A 17,266-nucleotide genomic window follows, 5' to 3' on the forward strand; every position below is an offset into this window, starting at 1 on the left:
GTAAAATTATCCCAAAGTGACACATCATCATCTGAGCAATTACACCACATCAAATTGGCACGCGGTGTAACCTGGGAAATGCAGTTTAGGTATTTGTCCCGTCGTTAAAAAACAAAATGAATTAATAAAAAGATTTAAAATTATTGGATATTCATAGCTCTAATTGTTACCCCCCCCCCCCCCCCCCCACACACACACACACACACCCACACACACACACACACACACACATTTTTTAACCTACTTCCGGTCGAAAAGGCTTTTAAATTGTTTTGGGACAAACCAGGAAGTGGAGAGTTGTCATGTGACTCCCAAAATGGCTGCTGTGCAGTGGTAAGAAACTGCCTTCTTGTCGTCAAAACTTCCATAAAAATATCGGAACTGTTTTAATACTTAATAATTCGGATTGTGCAAAGTTTCCTAACGTATTTACGCGATGCACTGTTGCGTTTAACTGAGGCTACATATCACATGGAAATGCATTTAATGGAGTTTATTAGCATATTTTTTCTAAATGCATATTTTAGATCACATAATCTGGGTTTATCGTACGTGTTTATGCATTTATGAGTTCCTCACGTTGGGGTTTTCTGAGTTAGAATGACAGTCACGTGACAATATTGTCAAAATACTTTTTTTTGTTTGTTTTTTTAGAGAGGAAACATTTTCCAGCACATTCTAAGTTGTCCATGATCTCACAGCTGCAGCTAAGCTCATAAAGCAGAAATGTTTGTCCAAATCCTCTGAACAAGGCTTCTCCGCTCTGCATTCAGGCGTTCCCGAGGACGCAACTATGAGGCGGAGCGGCAGGGGTGCCGTCCAGAGGGGGCTCCCATCGAGTTTGGGGACTACCACCCCCTGAAGCCCATCATGGTATCAGAGAAGCACGAACTCCAACCTCATGGATCCGAGAGCGTCCGCTCAGCTTCTCCTCTCTGCTGCAGGTGACCGACTCAAAGACCCGGCGTGGAACCCGCAAAGGCAGCACCTCGTCCTCCTCTTCCTCCTCGTCCTCCTCTGCACCTCCAGACCCTCTCAGCTCCATGCTGGACGGGACCGACCCCCTTTCGATGTTCGCCGCCACGTCGGCCGGCCAGCCCCCCGCCGTTCCCCACAGCAGCTCTACGGGGGTGGGTCCGGCCCCCGAGCGGCGCTCGGAAAGCTCTCCGTCCGAGACTGAAACCTGACAATGTCTGCAGGACCTCGGGAGGAGGAGGAGGGAGAAGGAGGAAGAGGCGGTGGGGCCGGATTTCGAGCCGTGGGCCATGAAGCGAGGCGAGATCCTGGCCCGGTTCACCACCACTGAGAAGCTCTCCATCGTGAGTCCTTAAAACGAACAGCAGACAGGAAGTTGAATCGTTGAATCAGCACTTACTTCCTGTCTCCACAGAACCTTTGCATGGGCTCAGAAAAAGGTAAGAATCTACCAACAAACATCGGAGAACGGCCAGAACTTTCTACAAACCTACGGATTCCTTCAAAAGTTCTGCTTGTCTTTCAACGAGGACCTTCTAAACTCTTTAAAAAACAGAAACCACGATGGAAAAAACATCAAATTTATGTTTTAGAGCAGAGTAGAATAGAATATGACATTTCTAGATCTCCTCACCTCTGATTTGTATCAAATGTCTGGCAGAAATCCACATTTCATTGGTTTAATCTGAAGATCTGAGCGCGGTTCCGCGCTCAGATCTTCAGATTAAACCAATGAAATGTGGATTTCTGTGGTTCAAGTTGACATTTATGGAGGTTTTCTTCAGGGAAAGCCCTCGGCCCGGGCTCCTCGGCCGTGTCGGAGAAAGTCCGCACCCGCCTGGAGGAGCTGGACGACCTGGAGGAGGTGGGCTGCCTTGACCTCGCAGACTTCTTGCTGCTTTGTGGGACGCTCCGACCTGTGTGGTTTTTATGTTTTCAGGGCTCTCAGAAGGAGCTGCTGAACCTCTCCCAGCAGGATTACGCCAACCGCATCGAGGAGCTGAACCAGTCCCTGAAGGAGGCCTGGGCCTCCGACCAGAAGGTCAAAGCCCTGAAGATCGTCATCCAGGTAAAGCAGCGGCGACGCAGACCCAGTTCCCCCTTTGGTTCAGAACCTCAGCCCTCCGTGTCTGCCCCCCCGCTCCAGTGCTCCAAGCTGCTGTCCGACACCGCCGTGATCCAGTTCTACCCCAGCAAGTTCGTCCTCATCACGGACATCCTGGACACGTTCGGTGGGCGGGACAAAACGTTTCTTCTTCCCTTCACTTGCTGTTAGAACTCTCCTTAAGCGCGTTCTCCTCCTCCAGGTCGTCTGGTTTACGACAGAATCTGGTCCATGTGTTCCGACCCGAGACCCCTCCCAGGTGAGGAAACCTGAACACGATCAGGAAAACGGTCCAGACTTTCATTAACGCGATTCTGCCGTCCCAGAATCCTTCACGGTGGAAGACGTGAACGACACGGCGAAGGAGACCTGTCTGAACTGGTTCTTCAAGATCGCCTCCATCCGAGAGCTGCTGCCCCGACTGTATCCTCTGCAGATCATGACTTGGAGACCCCCAGGGTCCCCTCTCCGTCTTTCCTTTGTGGTCTGGACTCAAAGTTGAGCTTTCCGAAGATGGAAGCGACTTCTTTGACCTCTGCGCTCAGATACGTAGAGGCCGCCATCCTGAAGTGCAACCGCTTCCTCAGCCGGACGTGAGTCGGTTGGTTCGGTCCAGGTTTGGGGTTCTGGGGGTTCCGGGTCTGACGTCCTTCCTGTCCTCACAGAGGCATTCAGGAGACCCTGCCCCGTCTGACGGCCATGATCAGAGGCATCGGAGACCCGCTGGTGGCGGCGTACGCCAGAGCCTACCTCTGCAGGGTCAGCGGCCTTTTATTTTGTTAATTCAACTGAGACAGGAAGTAAGGCTTTTCAGCAAATGCTGTCAATAACAATATTTTGTTCTATTAGTGGGGAATTCAAACAAATAGGACATTTCAAAATTAAAGCTTGTTCCGTGTTTGTTATGGTTTGATCAACTTTTGTGTTTTTTATTGTTCTATAAAGCACTTTTTTATCTCATGTATAATTAAAGTGGAAAATATTTAAGTAAACAAAACCCAGATGACCTTTTCTAGAAAAGAATTTTATATTATGGGGGGAAGAAAGCATCAGATTTGTTTGGAACAAGCATTTTAGCAAATTGGAAGCATTTAATCTCTGTTCACACTAAGCTAAATGTATAAAAGTTGAAAAACTGGTCTTAAATGTTAGGTTTAAATGTACCGAAACATTTGTTTCCCTTTTACCTGTGACGACTTCCTGCTGTCGTCTTGTTTCAGCTGTGCTTTTATTGTGGAGGGTACATTCAAATTGGATGAAATGAACCTGAAACCTCCAGGTTCCTCCTGCTGACACCTTTTTTTTTCCTCCGGCGTCCAGGTGGGCGTGGAGGTGGCGCCGCACCTGAAGGACAGCCTGAACAGGAACTTCTTCGACCTGCTCTCCGCCTTCAGGCAGATCGGCGGCGAGAGCGTCCAGAACCAGCTGGTGGTCCAGAGGGTGGAGGTGCCCGAGTACCTGACCCTGTACTCGCCCGCCATCAACTGGATCCTGCAGTGCATCGCCTACAGGGCTCCAGAGGTCCTCACCCCCCTCACCCTCCCCCACGGGGGAGTAGCTTTAGGCAAAAGCTGAGCCCGGCCTTCAGGACCGTCTCACCTTTACGCTTTCAGGTTCTGCTGACGGAGATGATGGACAGGTGCAAGACGATGGCGAACAAGTATGCGTCCTCACAGAGCCATGGGGAGAAAAAAAAAAAGATTTTAACTTGAAAATGGAGATCAGTTACTTCTACTTTACTGTGAAATTCTAACATGAATGTAAAATCCAGCTGTGGTTCTCTGGATTCACTTTCTCCCATTTTATGATTATTTTTACTAGAGCTTTTATTGCAGCGGGTTCATGCACTCACAGGAAGTGGCTGCTCGTCTTTCCCACAGTGCTTTGCTCCTGAACTCCATCATGAGGGCGTTCAGGCCGGAGTTCGTCGCAGCCAGAGCCACAGACTTCATCGGCATGATCAAAGACTGCGACGAATCCGGATTTCCAAAGGTCAGAGGTCACAAACTCGCCTTTCTCCCAGTCTTCCTGAGAAAATAAGACCCCGCCCCCTCTTTGGATGACGGCGGTCTCCTTCGCAGCACCTGCTGTTCGGGTCTCTGGGTCGCAGTCTGGCCTGTGCTGATCCGCCCGAGTCGGAGAGGCTGACCATACTGAACGAAGCCTGGAAGGTCATCACCAAAGTCCGCAGTCCTCAGGTTCTGCTGCCATCGCTGCTCGGGCCGATCTTCCGGGATCAGGAGCACTAACCGGGTTTGTGCTCCTCAGGATTACATCGGCTGTGCGGAGGTCTGGGTGGAGTTCACCTGCAGGCACTTCACCGTGAGTTCAGGAGGACTTTGGTCTGTAGAAGCTGAATCAAACGCCGGTTCTTCTGGACCTCTGTCCCTTTCAGAAGCGCGAGGTGAACACGGTCCTGGCTGACATCATCAAACACCTGACGCCCGACCGAGCCTTCGAGGACGCCTACGCTCAGGTACGCTCTCGGCGGCGGTTTCCGCGCATCCTCCTTCGGCGTGCTCCTCAGTGACGGTTTGTGCTTTGCAGCTGCAGTCGGTGATCGGCAGGATCCTCACCTACTTCCACGACTTCTCCGTCCTCTTCTCCATGGTGAGTGAAGCCGGAGCGAAGCGCGGGCGCCGGAGCAACTCCTCATTGTCTCCGTCCTCCTCAGGAGCGCTTCCTGCCGTTCCTCGACATGTTCCAGAAGGACAGTGTGAGGGTGGAGGTCTGCAAGTCCATCATGGAGGTCTTCATCAAGTAAGAGTCTGAGTTTTTCCGGCTCCTCTGGCCTCGGAGCAGAATGATGCTGAGATTGTCTGCAGGCATCAGCTGGAGCTCACCAGAGACCCCGTCATCCTCAACGCCATGCTGCACATCTGCAAGACCATGCACGACTCCGTCAAGTCAGTGGTTTGGTTCGGTCGAGGCCGTTCAGGGGGTTTGAGCTCCTCGCATGTGTCAGCTGCTCTTCTTTGTTCTCCAGCGCTCTGACTCTGGAGGACGAGAAACGATCTCTGGCTCTGCTGATCGTCGGCTTCCTGCGGACGGTGAGACCGTGGAAACGTCTCGGCCGCATCCGTGACGCCGAGGTCTGACGGTTCCGTGACCTTCTCTCTGCCCAGGTGTCCTTCGGGCGGGACTTTGAGCAGCAGCTGAGCTTCTGCGTGGAGGCCAGAGCCGCCTTCTGCAACCTGGAGCCGGTTCTGGTTCAGCTGGTCCACGTCAGTGTCTCTCAGGTGGTGTTGGGGGTCTTCGGGCTGGGGTCTCCATGTGTGCTGTGCTTCTGTTTGTCAGACGGTGAACACGCTGGCCATGGAGACCAGGAGGGTGATGCAGGGGAGTCACTCCCGCAAAACCGCCGCCTTCGTCAGAGTGAGCAGAACTCCGGCGCCGCCGCCTTTCTTTAGTGTACATCCAGGAAGTGACTGACGGTGTCTGTTCTGCAGGCGTGCGCCGCCTACAGCTTCATCACCATCCCGTCGCTCGGCAGCATCTTCACGCGCCTTCACCTCTACCTGCTGTCCGGTCAGGTCGCCCTGGCCAACCAGTGTCTGTCTCAATGTGAGCGTCTCCTGGCCTTCCTCATCCGGCCGTTTCTTCAGTCTCATCTTTTCATTTTCCTTCCATGTCTTTGGTCTCATTTTCCGTCTCGTCCGTTTCCTCTTCTCCAGCCGACGCGTTCCTGAAGGCGGCGGTCAGTCTCCTTCCAGAGGTTCCTCACTCCATCAGCGTTGAGGGGAAGCTTCGCTCCTCTGAAGGCTTTCTGCTCGACTTCATCAACAACTTCTTGGCCACGCTGCTGGTTGTCCCGGTAACGCATCCTCCGGCTAAACCCTGGCCCCTCCCCCCTCCACAGTCATGAGTCATCTCCTCGTTTGGGTCTCCAGGACCACCCGGAGCACGGCGTGCTCTACCTGGTGCGAGGTCTCCTCAACATGGTGCAGGACTACACCTGGGAGGAGAACAGCGACGCCAAGGTGCGGGTTTACATCGGCGCCCTCCCCCTGCTGGCCGCCATGAGTCAGGAAGCGTTCCTGTACTCCATCCCCAAAGGTGAGCCTTTCAAAATAAGAGCATTTAAGTCTGAAATGGCAGGCATGGGTCCATTTATCAGGATCTGCTGGAGTTTTCTCCAAAATCACACCCTGTGACCCACGTACTGTGCGACTCCTCCCTAACGTGACTCCCTCCTCCCCCCTCAGTGGATTCAAATGAGACGCTGTACGGAGGAGACCCAAAGTTTCTTTCAGAGATCAACAAGCTGTCCGAGACTCTGATCGGACAGATTTTGGACCATCTGAAGGCGCTGGCGCGTGATGAGGTCAGTCCACGCCGAAATGCCACCTCTTGGGTTTGATCACGAGTGTTTATCATTTAATTCCCTCAGAGTCTTAGTTTGATGCTGGAGATTCCGCAAACGTTGGGATTTTAAAAATAAACTCAACGTTTGACTCCAGTCCGTCTTAGTTTGGTCCATTTTCCTTGTTGCTTTTCTGACTCAAACAGTCAATCAACCCCTTTATGCCATTCGTTAAGCGCCAGAGTTGAAAATGATCTGTCTTGCCTGGATAAATAAAATAAAAACAAATAAGCAAGCTGTGTTCTATGACCCGCTCCCTAGCCTGACAAACTGATAAAATACAATTTACTCAAAATGGTGGCTTCTCTGTTGGCTTCATCTCCATAGCAACCATTTCATTTTTTGGTCGCCTGGGTGCGACGAACAGGTCGACGTGAATTTCAGAAGAGTCGGCAAATGTAAATTTCTGCATTTCTGTAGCAACCAAGGCATTATATTAACCACGCCCACATCCCTAATATGGTCGTATTGAAGGATGCATCGTTTCGTTCAGCTTGAGCCAATGAGTCGTGTATCAACTCATTTTCCCGGTAAAAAATTTCCCGGTAAAAATTTCCCGGTAAAAAATATGCGAGGAGTGGAGGAAACGCCATTTTCGAACGCTGTTCAATACCAAAGGAGCTTCCTTTGACTTTCCTGGAGTTTGGAGGCAACAGATCGAAATCTGTAGCTGGTACTAAAGATGATTATATTTTCTTAATTATGTAGCCTTTTCCTGAGGTCAAAGGTCAACAAAACTTTGTGTGTGAAAGTTTGAGGATCGCTTGAACAAACGTGAACTGGGTGTGTCCAAATTTTTGCAATTTTTGATTATGAGGCGTGGCTAAATTGTTGCTCAAAGGTGCAGAAAGAAAGAATAGCGAAAAACAATCTGGTCGTTTAGCCCAGGATGGCGGCGCCGGCTGATGGACGCGAGGAGGCTGTCTGAAAACGGGAAACTGACTTCGTTTTTTTTTTTTTTTTTGGGTGATCCGCCCACAGCAAAGCGCTCGCCGGCAGAGCGCCCTGGCCTTCTCCCTGTTCGCCGTCCTGCTCGCTCACGGGGATCTGCGGAACAACAAGCTGAGTCAGCTCGCCGTCAACCTGTGGAACCTCAGCCACAAGCAGGGCCTGTGCGACACCCGCCTGTCTGTGAGTGGACCGCCCGCCCAGAACGACACATGCAGGTTTTCTATATGAGGAAGACGTTCTTCTTCATCCAGGTGAATCGGACCAACTGGACTTAAAATGTTCTTCCCTAAAACGTTTCAAGGAAGAACATTTTAAGTCCAGTTGGGACGGTCCAACTCAAAGACACGAGGCGATAAAGAAGAGGCATTTTTGTGTGTTTGTTGTTGCGACCTCTTTCTGCGGAGTGGAAGCTCCTCCTCCTGAAGTGGCCTTTGTCTCCTCAGGTTCGGACCCTGGAGCACGTCAAGCATCAGGCGCAGCGGCCCGACATGGCTCACCTGGCCGAGGCAGTCCAGAGGCTCACCCTGCAGACCCGGACCTGAAGCGGACCCGTGTCAATAAAGAAGCTAGAGAAGAAGAAGCGTGGGGTGGGGGGGTGGGGGGTCTCCTGGAGCGGTTTTCACGTTAAAATAAAAAAGAGGCCAAGCGGATTGACACCCAAACTCCTCTCAGTTGATCTTTATTTCGTTAGTGTACTGTTGAAAAGACTAAAACGCTCCTCAGACGTCAGCAGCGTTTCGCACATTTTTCCAAAAACTAGCATCAGTTTCAGTGGGGGGGGGGCTCTGCTTGGAGGGGTAAACTGGACTGAAACATTCAAATGAAGTAAAATCGGATGAGTCAATCGTTTATTTATTTCACAATCGTCTGGTTTGGCCTGAAAGGGGTAACGTTGGCCGTGGAACATGAGAGAACGCCGCGCCGGGAGACCTGCGGACGTTCAGGCTTTTCTGACCCTTGGAGCCCCGCTGTCAATCAAATGCGCCCTTAAACTACAGAGCTGCCTTTCCTTCTCTAGGAATAAGTTATACAGAAACGAGTCCTAACCAAGAAAAGCTGCTGTAAAGAGAAAAGAAAAAAAAACCACCGGGTGGCGCCATCACGCTCAAACAGTTTCAGAATGCCACACCTGCTTGGAGATCCCGAACTAAGAATGATGGGAAATGAAGTGTCTCAGCTGGACAGGGTTCAGTTCGGTTCAGGCGGCGCTGACGGGACGCAGGGGATGATGGGAGCTTTTGAACAGCACGCCAGTAAAAACCCGAGACGGCACTCCGCCCTGACCCCGCTGTGAAGGTGAAGGAGGGGGCAGTCTGTTTTTTTTTTCTTCCTTTGAGCCCTCCGTCCGGCTGTTGGGTCAGTCCAGTTCTATGGGGCTGCTGTCCTCCTGGGCCTCTTCGACGCCATCATCATCCTCACCAGAACCCATCAGGCTGTTCAGCAGATTTCCTGCAGGATTCAACACATCGTGATGAGGAAGGACTCTGAGCGCCGTCCACAAACACAAACCTTTGTTTCACCTTCAAGCATCAACCGGACCTTCTAAGTGACCTGGACAGCTGAGCATCTTTCTTCTTGAGGTCACTTCCTCTAAACCTTTTTATGCTTCAGCGTCAGATTTAAGGGGAAACCCTGTCCATCGCCCGCGGCAACGCGCGTTCAAGCTGCCACTTCTAATGAAAAAGTCTGTATACACATGTCATTAACATAAACCTGAATCTGGCGTTCACGGGTAGCTACACACTGAAAATGGTCGTGACCGAGAAAACCACGCAGCCATTGAGAGAGTGTTGCCAAGTTTCAACCAGGTTTACCCGGTGAACCCAGGCCAGCGTTTGCCTTTTAAATAAAGACTGACACTCTGGTGACACGATGGTAACCCATACCCGCCATTCTGTTTTTTCTGTACATGAAGGATCTCCAGAACCTCCATGTGGTCCAGAGAGCCTTCTGATGTCACTCAAACTGGTTTTAGCGGCATCACTTATTTGAAAGATTCATTTCAAGAGATTTGAATTTTCAGAGCCTCGTGTTCTCAGACCGGTTCTGATTCTGATCCGGTTCTCCACCAGGTTCTTCTGGGAGGTTGTGTCGGTCCTTCTACTCACATGGATGCTAAATAAACGTCATTATCCAAAACTGGGTTTCAGCTCCAGTTCCTTTAAAGATCTGCTTTAAATCTAAAGGAGAAGGTTCTTCTCTCCTCTTCAACTTTGATCCGATGTTGCTGAGTTTTTGGTATATGAGGAAGAGGCAGTGATTGGGGGGGGGAGGGGGGGTCTTATTTTGGACCAAAGACACTCTAGCGAGCACGGGAAACCGTTTCCACGACAACCTAAATTTAGCACCAAGTGCTGTTCGATTTGTTATGAGGAGAGAACAAAGGTGTTTTATTTCCATTTTTTTCTGGAAGTATTCTTCAGGCAGGAACCTCAATCCTAAGGAAACGTTTAAAAAAAGGTCAGCTCACCTAAAAGGCCGCCGTACGATGGCGACTGTTTGGGTGGAACGCCAAAGAAAAGCTGTCCTATTCTGTCCAGATACTGAGGAGCAGAAAGAAAAAGGTGTTTTGACAGATCAGAAAAATGAACACGATAAAGTGTGATGCTTCTGTGAAAGCCCCCACCTCGTTATACATGGGATCCCTCTTCAGAGACGGCTGATACTGTTCACATAACACTGTGAAAACGGTTAATTTACCCCTGAAAGAAAAGAAACAGCAGCTTCTGGTTTGTCTGGTTTGCAACAGAACCTTCTAGAAGATGAGCGTGGAGGCGGTCCTCACCCGTCCACCGCCAGCAGCAGGAACCAGATAAAGTTTAGGAGAGGCTGGACGAAGGGGGGGCCCTTCTGTATCGACGGGTGTTTCTCTGTGTACGTGCTGAACACCACAGACGCGCTGCTCTTGTTCTTTAAGCAGAGGAACCTGCAGACGAAGAAAAGGGAAGAGGGGCTCAGAATAAAGAACAAAGGCAGATCTGAACGTTCACAAGCATTTCCTGACAAACGCCGTCAGCGTGATGCGTTCAAATACTCCGTTAAATCAGGATTTATTGTGTGACGTTCACATCCAGATCCTTTGGAGCAAAATTAGCAGAACTGAAAGAGAATTTGTTTTTTTTAAACTATCAGCTGATAATAAAGAAAATATTTTGTTTTTTTCTTTATTTCGCATGAAGTCTTCCAATGTAAATGTATAAAGGAGCATAATCCTCCAATCAAAAGTCTGCAGTTGATTCCAGAAGATCAAGTGAGAATGTTTCATTCAAATGGATCCGTCTGCGTTCACTCACTGTAGGACGGCCTGCGCCACAAACAAGTCCACCTCGTTGCGGTATCCCCGGGACGCCGAGTACTCCACCAGCATCTGAGCACAGCCCTCCCCGTCAGACGAATGCAGGAAGTGATAACGGGACTCGCTGTAGTTTTGTTCTGAAAAGTCAGGAGGAGTCCATGATCCAGAAGCTGACGAATGCTTGAGCTTTCATGTGAAGAAGCCCTCAGATCATTTACAGATACGATCCTCAGACTGAAGCCAGTTCAAGTCCAGCTCTGATCCTCTTTGGATCCATTTTCAAAGCGTTTCCAGAGGGACTGTCACCATGACGACGCCGTTTTTAGCCTAAATCCAAAACCCAGTGTCGTTTTCTAGGACATAATTTCTGCAGAGCGTCAGAAATTCACCTCTGAGTTGTGGTCAGGACTGTCGGTACAGAGCAACCCCACCCCCCTTTCCCTTCTCCTTGCTGAGAGCTCTCTGTTTAAGCTGAGAAGGCAGTTTGTGGCCCCGCCCTGGGTATTAAGGTACATCACAAATACAATCTGTTTCAAACAGCATCTTTATGCCTGCTCCTGATTCACACTGATCTGGATAAAGAAAGACTCAGAAAGGCAATTTTAGGTCCCATTTCCTTCATACACGTCCTCCAACACCCTTTTCGTCAGAGCGGGTCTTTAAAGGACCTTAGTGGGGGGGCCGTCTCCCACTGAAAATAAACTATGTTTTTGAGTTCTTTTTACATTTCAGTAATAACTGTTAAATGGCAGAAATGCCCTGTGGGGGGGGGGGGGGGGCATCAGAAATGTGACAGAACCCTCCAGGTGAGTCCAGTTCTGAGGCTGACTGTGAGGCCCGTCTGGACCCAGAGGGGTTTATAAATGATTATGTGAAAATCTTCACCTGAAACTTTATACAATGATTATCATAACAACCTTCAACTGAGACTATTAAGTATTTCCACAAACACAGATGTTGTTACAAGCTTTTCGTTTTGAACCTTTTGCTCTGTCGGGTGGAAACAAACTGAGAACAGTCGGCGTCGCCCCAGGCCTTCCTGATGAGTCGCAGCACGACTTTCTCAGAAACGGTTCCACCCCTGAGGTTTTCGGACTCGTTTCCACAAATCCAGCTGAGCTCCGACGTGTCAAAGCTCCGTCAGGTGAAGTTTCTTCACAAACAACCACAGAACCACAGCTTACCTTTCCATAAGGTGAGAGCCAGCAGCTGGTGCAGCTTGGGATGGCCCAACTTGCTGGAGCCTCCAGTGGACCACTTCAAGGCCCTGGACACAAACGCCGCTCTCTCCGGAGAGTTCTGGTCCATCAGGCTGAACAGCTTAGCTAAATGTTCTGGTCCAACACAAGATCCACAGTCAAAATCAAGAGTTCTTTGTTGATTATGTGGTCCGGTTTTGGTCTCTACCTACCTAATATTTCGTCCTCAACTTTTGCGTCTGACTTCTCCAAAACCTCCAGCACCAACATGGACAGATCTGCTGCACTGTTTTGCTAAGAAGAAAACGCCACAAACTAGATTTTAGTATCAAAATAAAACTGTCAGTGACACAAATGTCTTTGTAAGCGGGGTGTTCGTTACCCACCAACCTGTGAACTGGCGTTCCCTGAGATAATAGAAATGTAAAGCGGGGCAGAAGTGAATGCGGTTTACCTGGTTGTGGCTGAAGAAGAGCAGAGCGCCGCGGTACATCAGCTCCCGCGCCTCAGCATGTTTAGCCTGAGACATGTACCTGATCAGAGAGGGAAGGGACGACATATGAAGGGTTGGTTTGGTTTTAGTTTGAATGTATAGCGACCTTTTTTAACCTTCCTGTCAGCTCAGAGTGAAGAGAATCAGCAGGACAGAGAAGTTATGAAACTTCACAGCAACATAGGAGGAAGGTTAGCTTGTTTACAATTAAGATAAACCATAAACAACCAAACTGGGGAACTTATAATCGCATTTAAGAGCCTTTAGTTACAAATTTATCAGAGATGACATTGAGGAAACACTTTTATCCAACCGAACTTACAGTTATAAAGATCAGGACACTCTGGCTGCGTGTCTTTCCCAAGGACTCAAAAACTTTCAAGATCACAATCTGAGACAAACTGATTGACAGCCGGCTGTTTACCAGGGGAAGCGGAACCAGCCCCACTAATACTTTACATTTAAAAACAATTTTAAAAAATTAAATAGAATAGACGATACAAACAGGAACAGTTCCAAACCCGAAAATAATAACCACAGCTTTATTTTTTTAACCCGGTGAAGAAGCACGAAATGTGCTACAGCAACATGCTAACACAGCTGGCTAGCTTTAGCAAACCTTTTATAAATAATTACCATCCTGCTACAACAAAGCAGCTGCTGCTTTAAATGTAATTTTAAAACAATTAATATTTCTCAAAAGATAATCAAATTAAACTGCGTTTTTGCCTTAAATTAGTCAAAAAATCTTCTGTCATGAGCTAAATACTAGCGGCGCTGTTCGGAACCTCGCTAGCTAACAGTTAGACTGACAGGACCGTCGACCAATCACATACGGGGAACTACAGAGAAAGGCGGGGCCCTGGTGTGGCGTAACCAATCATAAGCATTCCTGAAAGCAGGGTTGACAGCCGAATGATCTGGAACCGACAGGCCTCGAATCTAAATTACAACTGCCGTTTTAAAAAGAAAAGTCTCACCTAAAAAATAAAGTTCTGTACATTTGATGCGCTTCATAGTAATCTCCTCTTTCCACGCTGGCTCGCAGCTTTCCTTCCACCCTCTGGACGCCTCCGCGGTTTCTAACGCTGGAGCACCTCAGAGACTCCGGATCCGACATGGTCGATCCTTCTCCGCAGCAGCCGCTCCACAGAAGGCGGGGTAATCTGCCCCTCGTTGCTTGCCGTAGCGATATGCGAAGTTAGAGTATTTTTAATTATTTCTGTGTTTCTTGTTATATAATTTCATATTTGCTTACAATCATTTAACACGTTTAAAGAAATATATTTCAAATCAAAATTTTATCGAAGACAGCGAAAAAAGAGTGTTTTTCTCTTAAAACTGACATTTGCTAAGTTTCACATCCAAAACAAAGTTCCAGTTTAAACTCTATCCTTAAGAATTAAAATATGTTGCCACACACTATATAAACAAAAAACTTTTAAATGCATCGAAATAATTTATTTGTCCCCATAATTCATCTAATCCTTTTTTCCCCTTTACTTTTATTCAATAATAATGTGAATGGTTACTTCAAAAACACTAAAAACCAAATCATTTCGTCTTTATAAGACCTCCATGTAGCAGTAAAACGTTTAAAATTTGACTTTACAATGAGAAGGGAACCTCAATTAATCTCTGGTGCATCTGCACTATAATTTATGTTCATAATAAAACTTAATACACAAAGAAACTCAAAATATGAAACTGCAAATTTAGAATACTTCATATGGAAACAAGAGAATTACAGTTTGTAAATCAGATCATTGTTCACTGATGAATTCCAAAGGCAGAGTTGAAAGTGGAGGGATCTTTTCATGTGATTATGTATTTTTTAAAGATATGTAAACATTGCAAAGTATTAGGATGAATATGTCCTTAACTTAATGTCAAAGCTATATGTAAATTCGTGCATTAAATTGTAAATCTGCAGTCAGCAATGCCTAAATGTTTGGTAATCTCATTAAAAATCCAAATAATACTCCAAAGAAACAGAAAAGGACAAAGTTTTTTAACTCAATTTTTAATTTATTCAAATCCGATCTACATAAATGTAAATATACCCACATGAAACTGTCTTTACCTCTTTTCATTTGTGAAATTCAAAAATACATTTTGGGGCTCAACATCTCAAAAATTCAAAGAATTTGAAGGTCATAAAAACTTGGAATTTATTTGAAGAATATAATCTAAATAACTGATGATTCACTGAAATTTCTGTCCTTTTGATTATGTTGTGATTCAGTCAAAAGTGCTCTGTAGTCACAGTTGTATGTCTCATCTGCTGCTGCTCATCTGATTTTTTTTTTGACTCTGTTCATGCTCTCTCTTTTGATGCTTTGTATGGATACCACGTTTTTCTTCTTAAAATTGAGACCCAACAGTTTTTGAAATGTTGAAGTTCTTCAAGTGTCCACTAGAGGGAGACATCCACCCATCCATCCAGCTTCCGAACCTACTTAATCCCCCTTGGAGTTGCTGGAGCCTATCCCATCAACATCTTGACCAGAGGTGGGCACTGAGGGCCGCATTCCTGCATGTTTTCCAGCATACCCTGCTCTGGCATGTTCTGATTGGCTGGACACACCTGAACCAGGTAATCAGCCATGAGTACAGCAAGATTATTGGCTGGACACACCTGAACCAGGTAATCAGCCATGAGTAGGGCAAGACTATCTGGAAATCATGCAGACACACCGGCCCTCGAGGCCTGGAATTGCCCACCCCTGATCTTGACAGTTCTTCAGGGCTGTACAACCACATTTGCAAAGTAGAATTACCATTAAGCTATGAATGGCGTTTTTGGACAGGAAGTTGAAGAAAACCCAAACACAAGTGAGGAGAACATGCAAACTCCACACAGAAAGGTCTCAGCTGGGTTTGAACCAGAACTTTCTCACCATGAGGTGAGAGTGCTAACCACTACACCACCATGCAGCCCTGTTAGTTACAAAATAAAACCCTGCATGGTTTCAAAAATGCTGTTGAAGTCTGTGTTGTTTTATTTTCTTGTTTTGGAGGAAGCGTGGGTTTAAATCTGTGCACAGGAGATCAGCAGGTCTATCGTGGAGAAAACTCAAGCTCTATTGTCAGCATTTGTGTGAACTGATAATCTGTCCAGTTAAAGTAAAATAAAATAAAACCCCAACTGTAGATAGTGGAGTGACTGAACACTGATCTCTTACATGTCTCCTTTAATTTATGATTATGAAAATGAACGTTAGGAACCAGAATGAGTGGCTCAACACAAAAACTTTTTATTTTATCTTATCTTTTTATTACTCCGGTGTTTTTTCTCCCACAGCTTGGTTTGCAGCTTCTCTTGCAGCGTCCATATCAGGCTAAACCAGGTTCCTCCTGCAGGTGGCGCCATTGCACCCAGTTAGCTTTGCATGAAGCTGAATTAGAAAATCAAGAACAAACACTTTAAAAAAAGGTTGTTTCAGGCTGATGTTGAAAATTCATTTGTCTTCAGGCTTACAGTATTTACGCTTGTTTTGTTGTTCATAAATAGTAATTGTCCTCCTGATAATGAAATCCTTCACTCACACATGAAATGAAAACTGCCCCCCTGAGGGGGAAAAGCAGAAGTTTGACCCCAGGTCTGTTTTTTCTGAAATCCTCGGATTCCTTAACTCAGAATGTGACTCTTCAAGCACAAAAACATTGATTTAAACCAATGAAATCAATACAAGAATTAAAGAACACAAAGACTTGAACACTTGAAGAAACTTTAAAAATATAAATATCCAACCTTTCACAAATGTCCCATGCTGGCTTAGAAGACAGGAAGTTTGAGATTTTCAAACAAAAAGTCTTACAGAAAAGGAAGTTTACTAACTTAAAGTCGTCTGACAAAAATTCAGAAATGACAACAAATAAAAATCTGAGCTGTTTTATGAAGTGGGGAAAAAAGGGGGGCTTTGGTCATTTTATTCTGAAAAGACAACAAAAAGAGGGACTTTAACTCCCCACAGCCATCAGACTGTACAACACCGTGTCAAAGTGACACTCCACGGTCCCAGGGGTGTTTTTCTGTTTAGTCATTGATTCATTTACTTTTGTTGTAGTTGTTGTTTTTCAATTTTAAATTGTTTTTTGTTCCTGAACAGTTGTTTGTTTTTGTTCTTGGTGTGAACTTCATTAGTTATTTCTGTATTTTGAAAAAATTTGTAATGTTTTTTTTTACAGTTTACATGTTTTGCAGACCGCATGTTTTTTACACTTTTGCAGCTGTATTTATTTAATATTTATTTCTTTATTTAATAAGAATCTCATTTTTGATAATAATTTTTCATAATAATTTTAGTAATATTTTTAATTATCTAATATAAATGTAATTTGTGATGTCCTTTATTGATGTTATATTATATAGATTATTTCTGAATGTCGTGTTGCTGCCACAGATAAATGAAATTTCCCCATTGTGGGATTAATAAAGTCATCTATCTATCTATCTATCTATCTATCTATCTATCTATCTATCTATCTATCTATCTATCTATCTATCTATCTATCTATCTATCTATCTATCTATCTATCTATCTATCTATCTATCTATCTATCTATCTATCTATCTATCTATCTATCTATCTATCTATCTATCTATCTATCTATCTATCTATCTAACACAAAAAAGAAGGAAGTAGAACACAGTTTCCCAGAGAAATGCTGCAATAGATGTCTTATCTTTATATTCTGAGTTTTTCCTCCACAGTCAGGATAATAAATAAATGTTTATGGTCACTCAACCAGCTAGTTATCTCTAGTCTTTGGAGTTTTCTGATGAAGGTACTTTTCATCGGTTTTTCAACCTGCGTTTTTTTCATGGAGCTTAAATAAAGAAAACAATTTTATAATTACAACCAGATACGACCTCATTCAT

The 17,266-nt window shown here is 46.1% G+C and overlaps 2 protein-coding genes across 3 annotated transcripts; one reads left to right on the plus strand and one right to left on the minus strand.

Moving 5' to 3' along the window:
* Nucleotides 1–221: 221 nt before the first annotated feature.
* vps35l (VPS35 endosomal protein sorting factor like) lies at nucleotides 222–8,056 on the plus strand. The gene is made up of 30 exons (XM_004086801.5): nucleotides 222–333; nucleotides 774–873; nucleotides 945–1,130; nucleotides 1,200–1,319; nucleotides 1,391–1,415; nucleotides 1,761–1,840; nucleotides 1,916–2,044; nucleotides 2,123–2,207; nucleotides 2,283–2,339; nucleotides 2,407–2,503; nucleotides 2,626–2,673; nucleotides 2,746–2,839; nucleotides 3,401–3,601; nucleotides 3,694–3,740; nucleotides 3,961–4,072; nucleotides 4,162–4,278; nucleotides 4,349–4,402; nucleotides 4,476–4,556; nucleotides 4,628–4,690; nucleotides 4,755–4,840; nucleotides 4,906–4,986; nucleotides 5,067–5,130; nucleotides 5,206–5,304; nucleotides 5,378–5,455; nucleotides 5,530–5,644; nucleotides 5,755–5,894; nucleotides 5,971–6,136; nucleotides 6,286–6,404; nucleotides 7,425–7,574; nucleotides 7,838–8,056. The coding sequence occupies exons 1-30, from the start codon at nucleotides 317–319 to the stop codon at nucleotides 7,934–7,936; spliced, it is 2,910 nt and encodes a 969-aa protein (XP_004086849.1). The 5' UTR covers nucleotides 222–316; the 3' UTR covers nucleotides 7,937–8,056.
* A 1-nt stretch (nucleotide 8,057) lies between these two features.
* On the minus strand, nucleotides 8,058–13,518 carry get4 (guided entry of tail-anchored proteins factor 4). 2 transcript variants are annotated; one of them, XM_020701988.3, is made up of 9 exons: nucleotides 12,704–13,207; nucleotides 12,343–12,421; nucleotides 12,101–12,182; nucleotides 11,874–12,023; nucleotides 10,688–10,826; nucleotides 10,180–10,320; nucleotides 10,021–10,096; nucleotides 9,865–9,937; nucleotides 8,058–8,843 (listed from the first exon to the last, which is right to left on the minus strand). In XM_020701988.3, exons 2-9 carry the CDS (start codon nucleotides 12,415–12,417, stop codon nucleotides 8,752–8,754), a joined length of 828 nt encoding a protein of 275 aa, XP_020557647.1. In that variant the 5' UTR covers nucleotides 12,418–12,421; nucleotides 12,704–13,207; the 3' UTR covers nucleotides 8,058–8,751.
* Between the last annotated feature and the right edge of the window lie 3,748 nt (nucleotides 13,519–17,266).

The sequence above is a fragment of the Oryzias latipes genome, chromosome 19, assembly GCF_053564925.1.
Source record: "Oryzias latipes strain Hd-rR chromosome 19, Olatipes_Hd-rR_3.1".
NCBI classification, from domain to species: domain Eukaryota; kingdom Metazoa; phylum Chordata; class Actinopteri; order Beloniformes; family Adrianichthyidae; genus Oryzias; species Oryzias latipes.

What these genes read in the sequence shown, in the direction of transcription:
- vps35l (XM_004086801.5), top strand. An exon ending in TCGAGGACGCCTACGCTCAG is followed by an intron (nt 4,557 to 4,627) that starts GTACGCTCTCGG and finishes TGTGCTTTGCAG; the next exon opens with CTGCAGTCGGTGATCGGCAG. An exon ending in AGGCGCTGGCGCGTGATGAG is followed by an intron (nt 6,405 to 7,424) that starts GTCAGTCCACGC and finishes ATCCGCCCACAG; the next exon opens with CAAAGCGCTCGCCGGCAGAG.
- get4 (XM_020701988.3), bottom strand. Translation starts at nt 12,417, where the DNA reads ATGTCTCAGGCTAAACATGCTGAGGCGCGGGAGCTGATGTACCGCGGC. An exon ending in GGCTCTCACCTTATGGAAAG is followed by an intron (nt 10,827 to 11,873) that starts GTAAGCTGTGGT and finishes CTGACTTTTCAG; the next exon opens with AACAAAACTACAGCGAGTCC. An exon ending in ATCGTACGGCGGCCTTTTAG is followed by an intron (nt 8,844 to 9,864) that starts GTGAGCTGACCT and finishes TGAATCCTGCAG; the next exon opens with GAAATCTGCTGAACAGCCTG.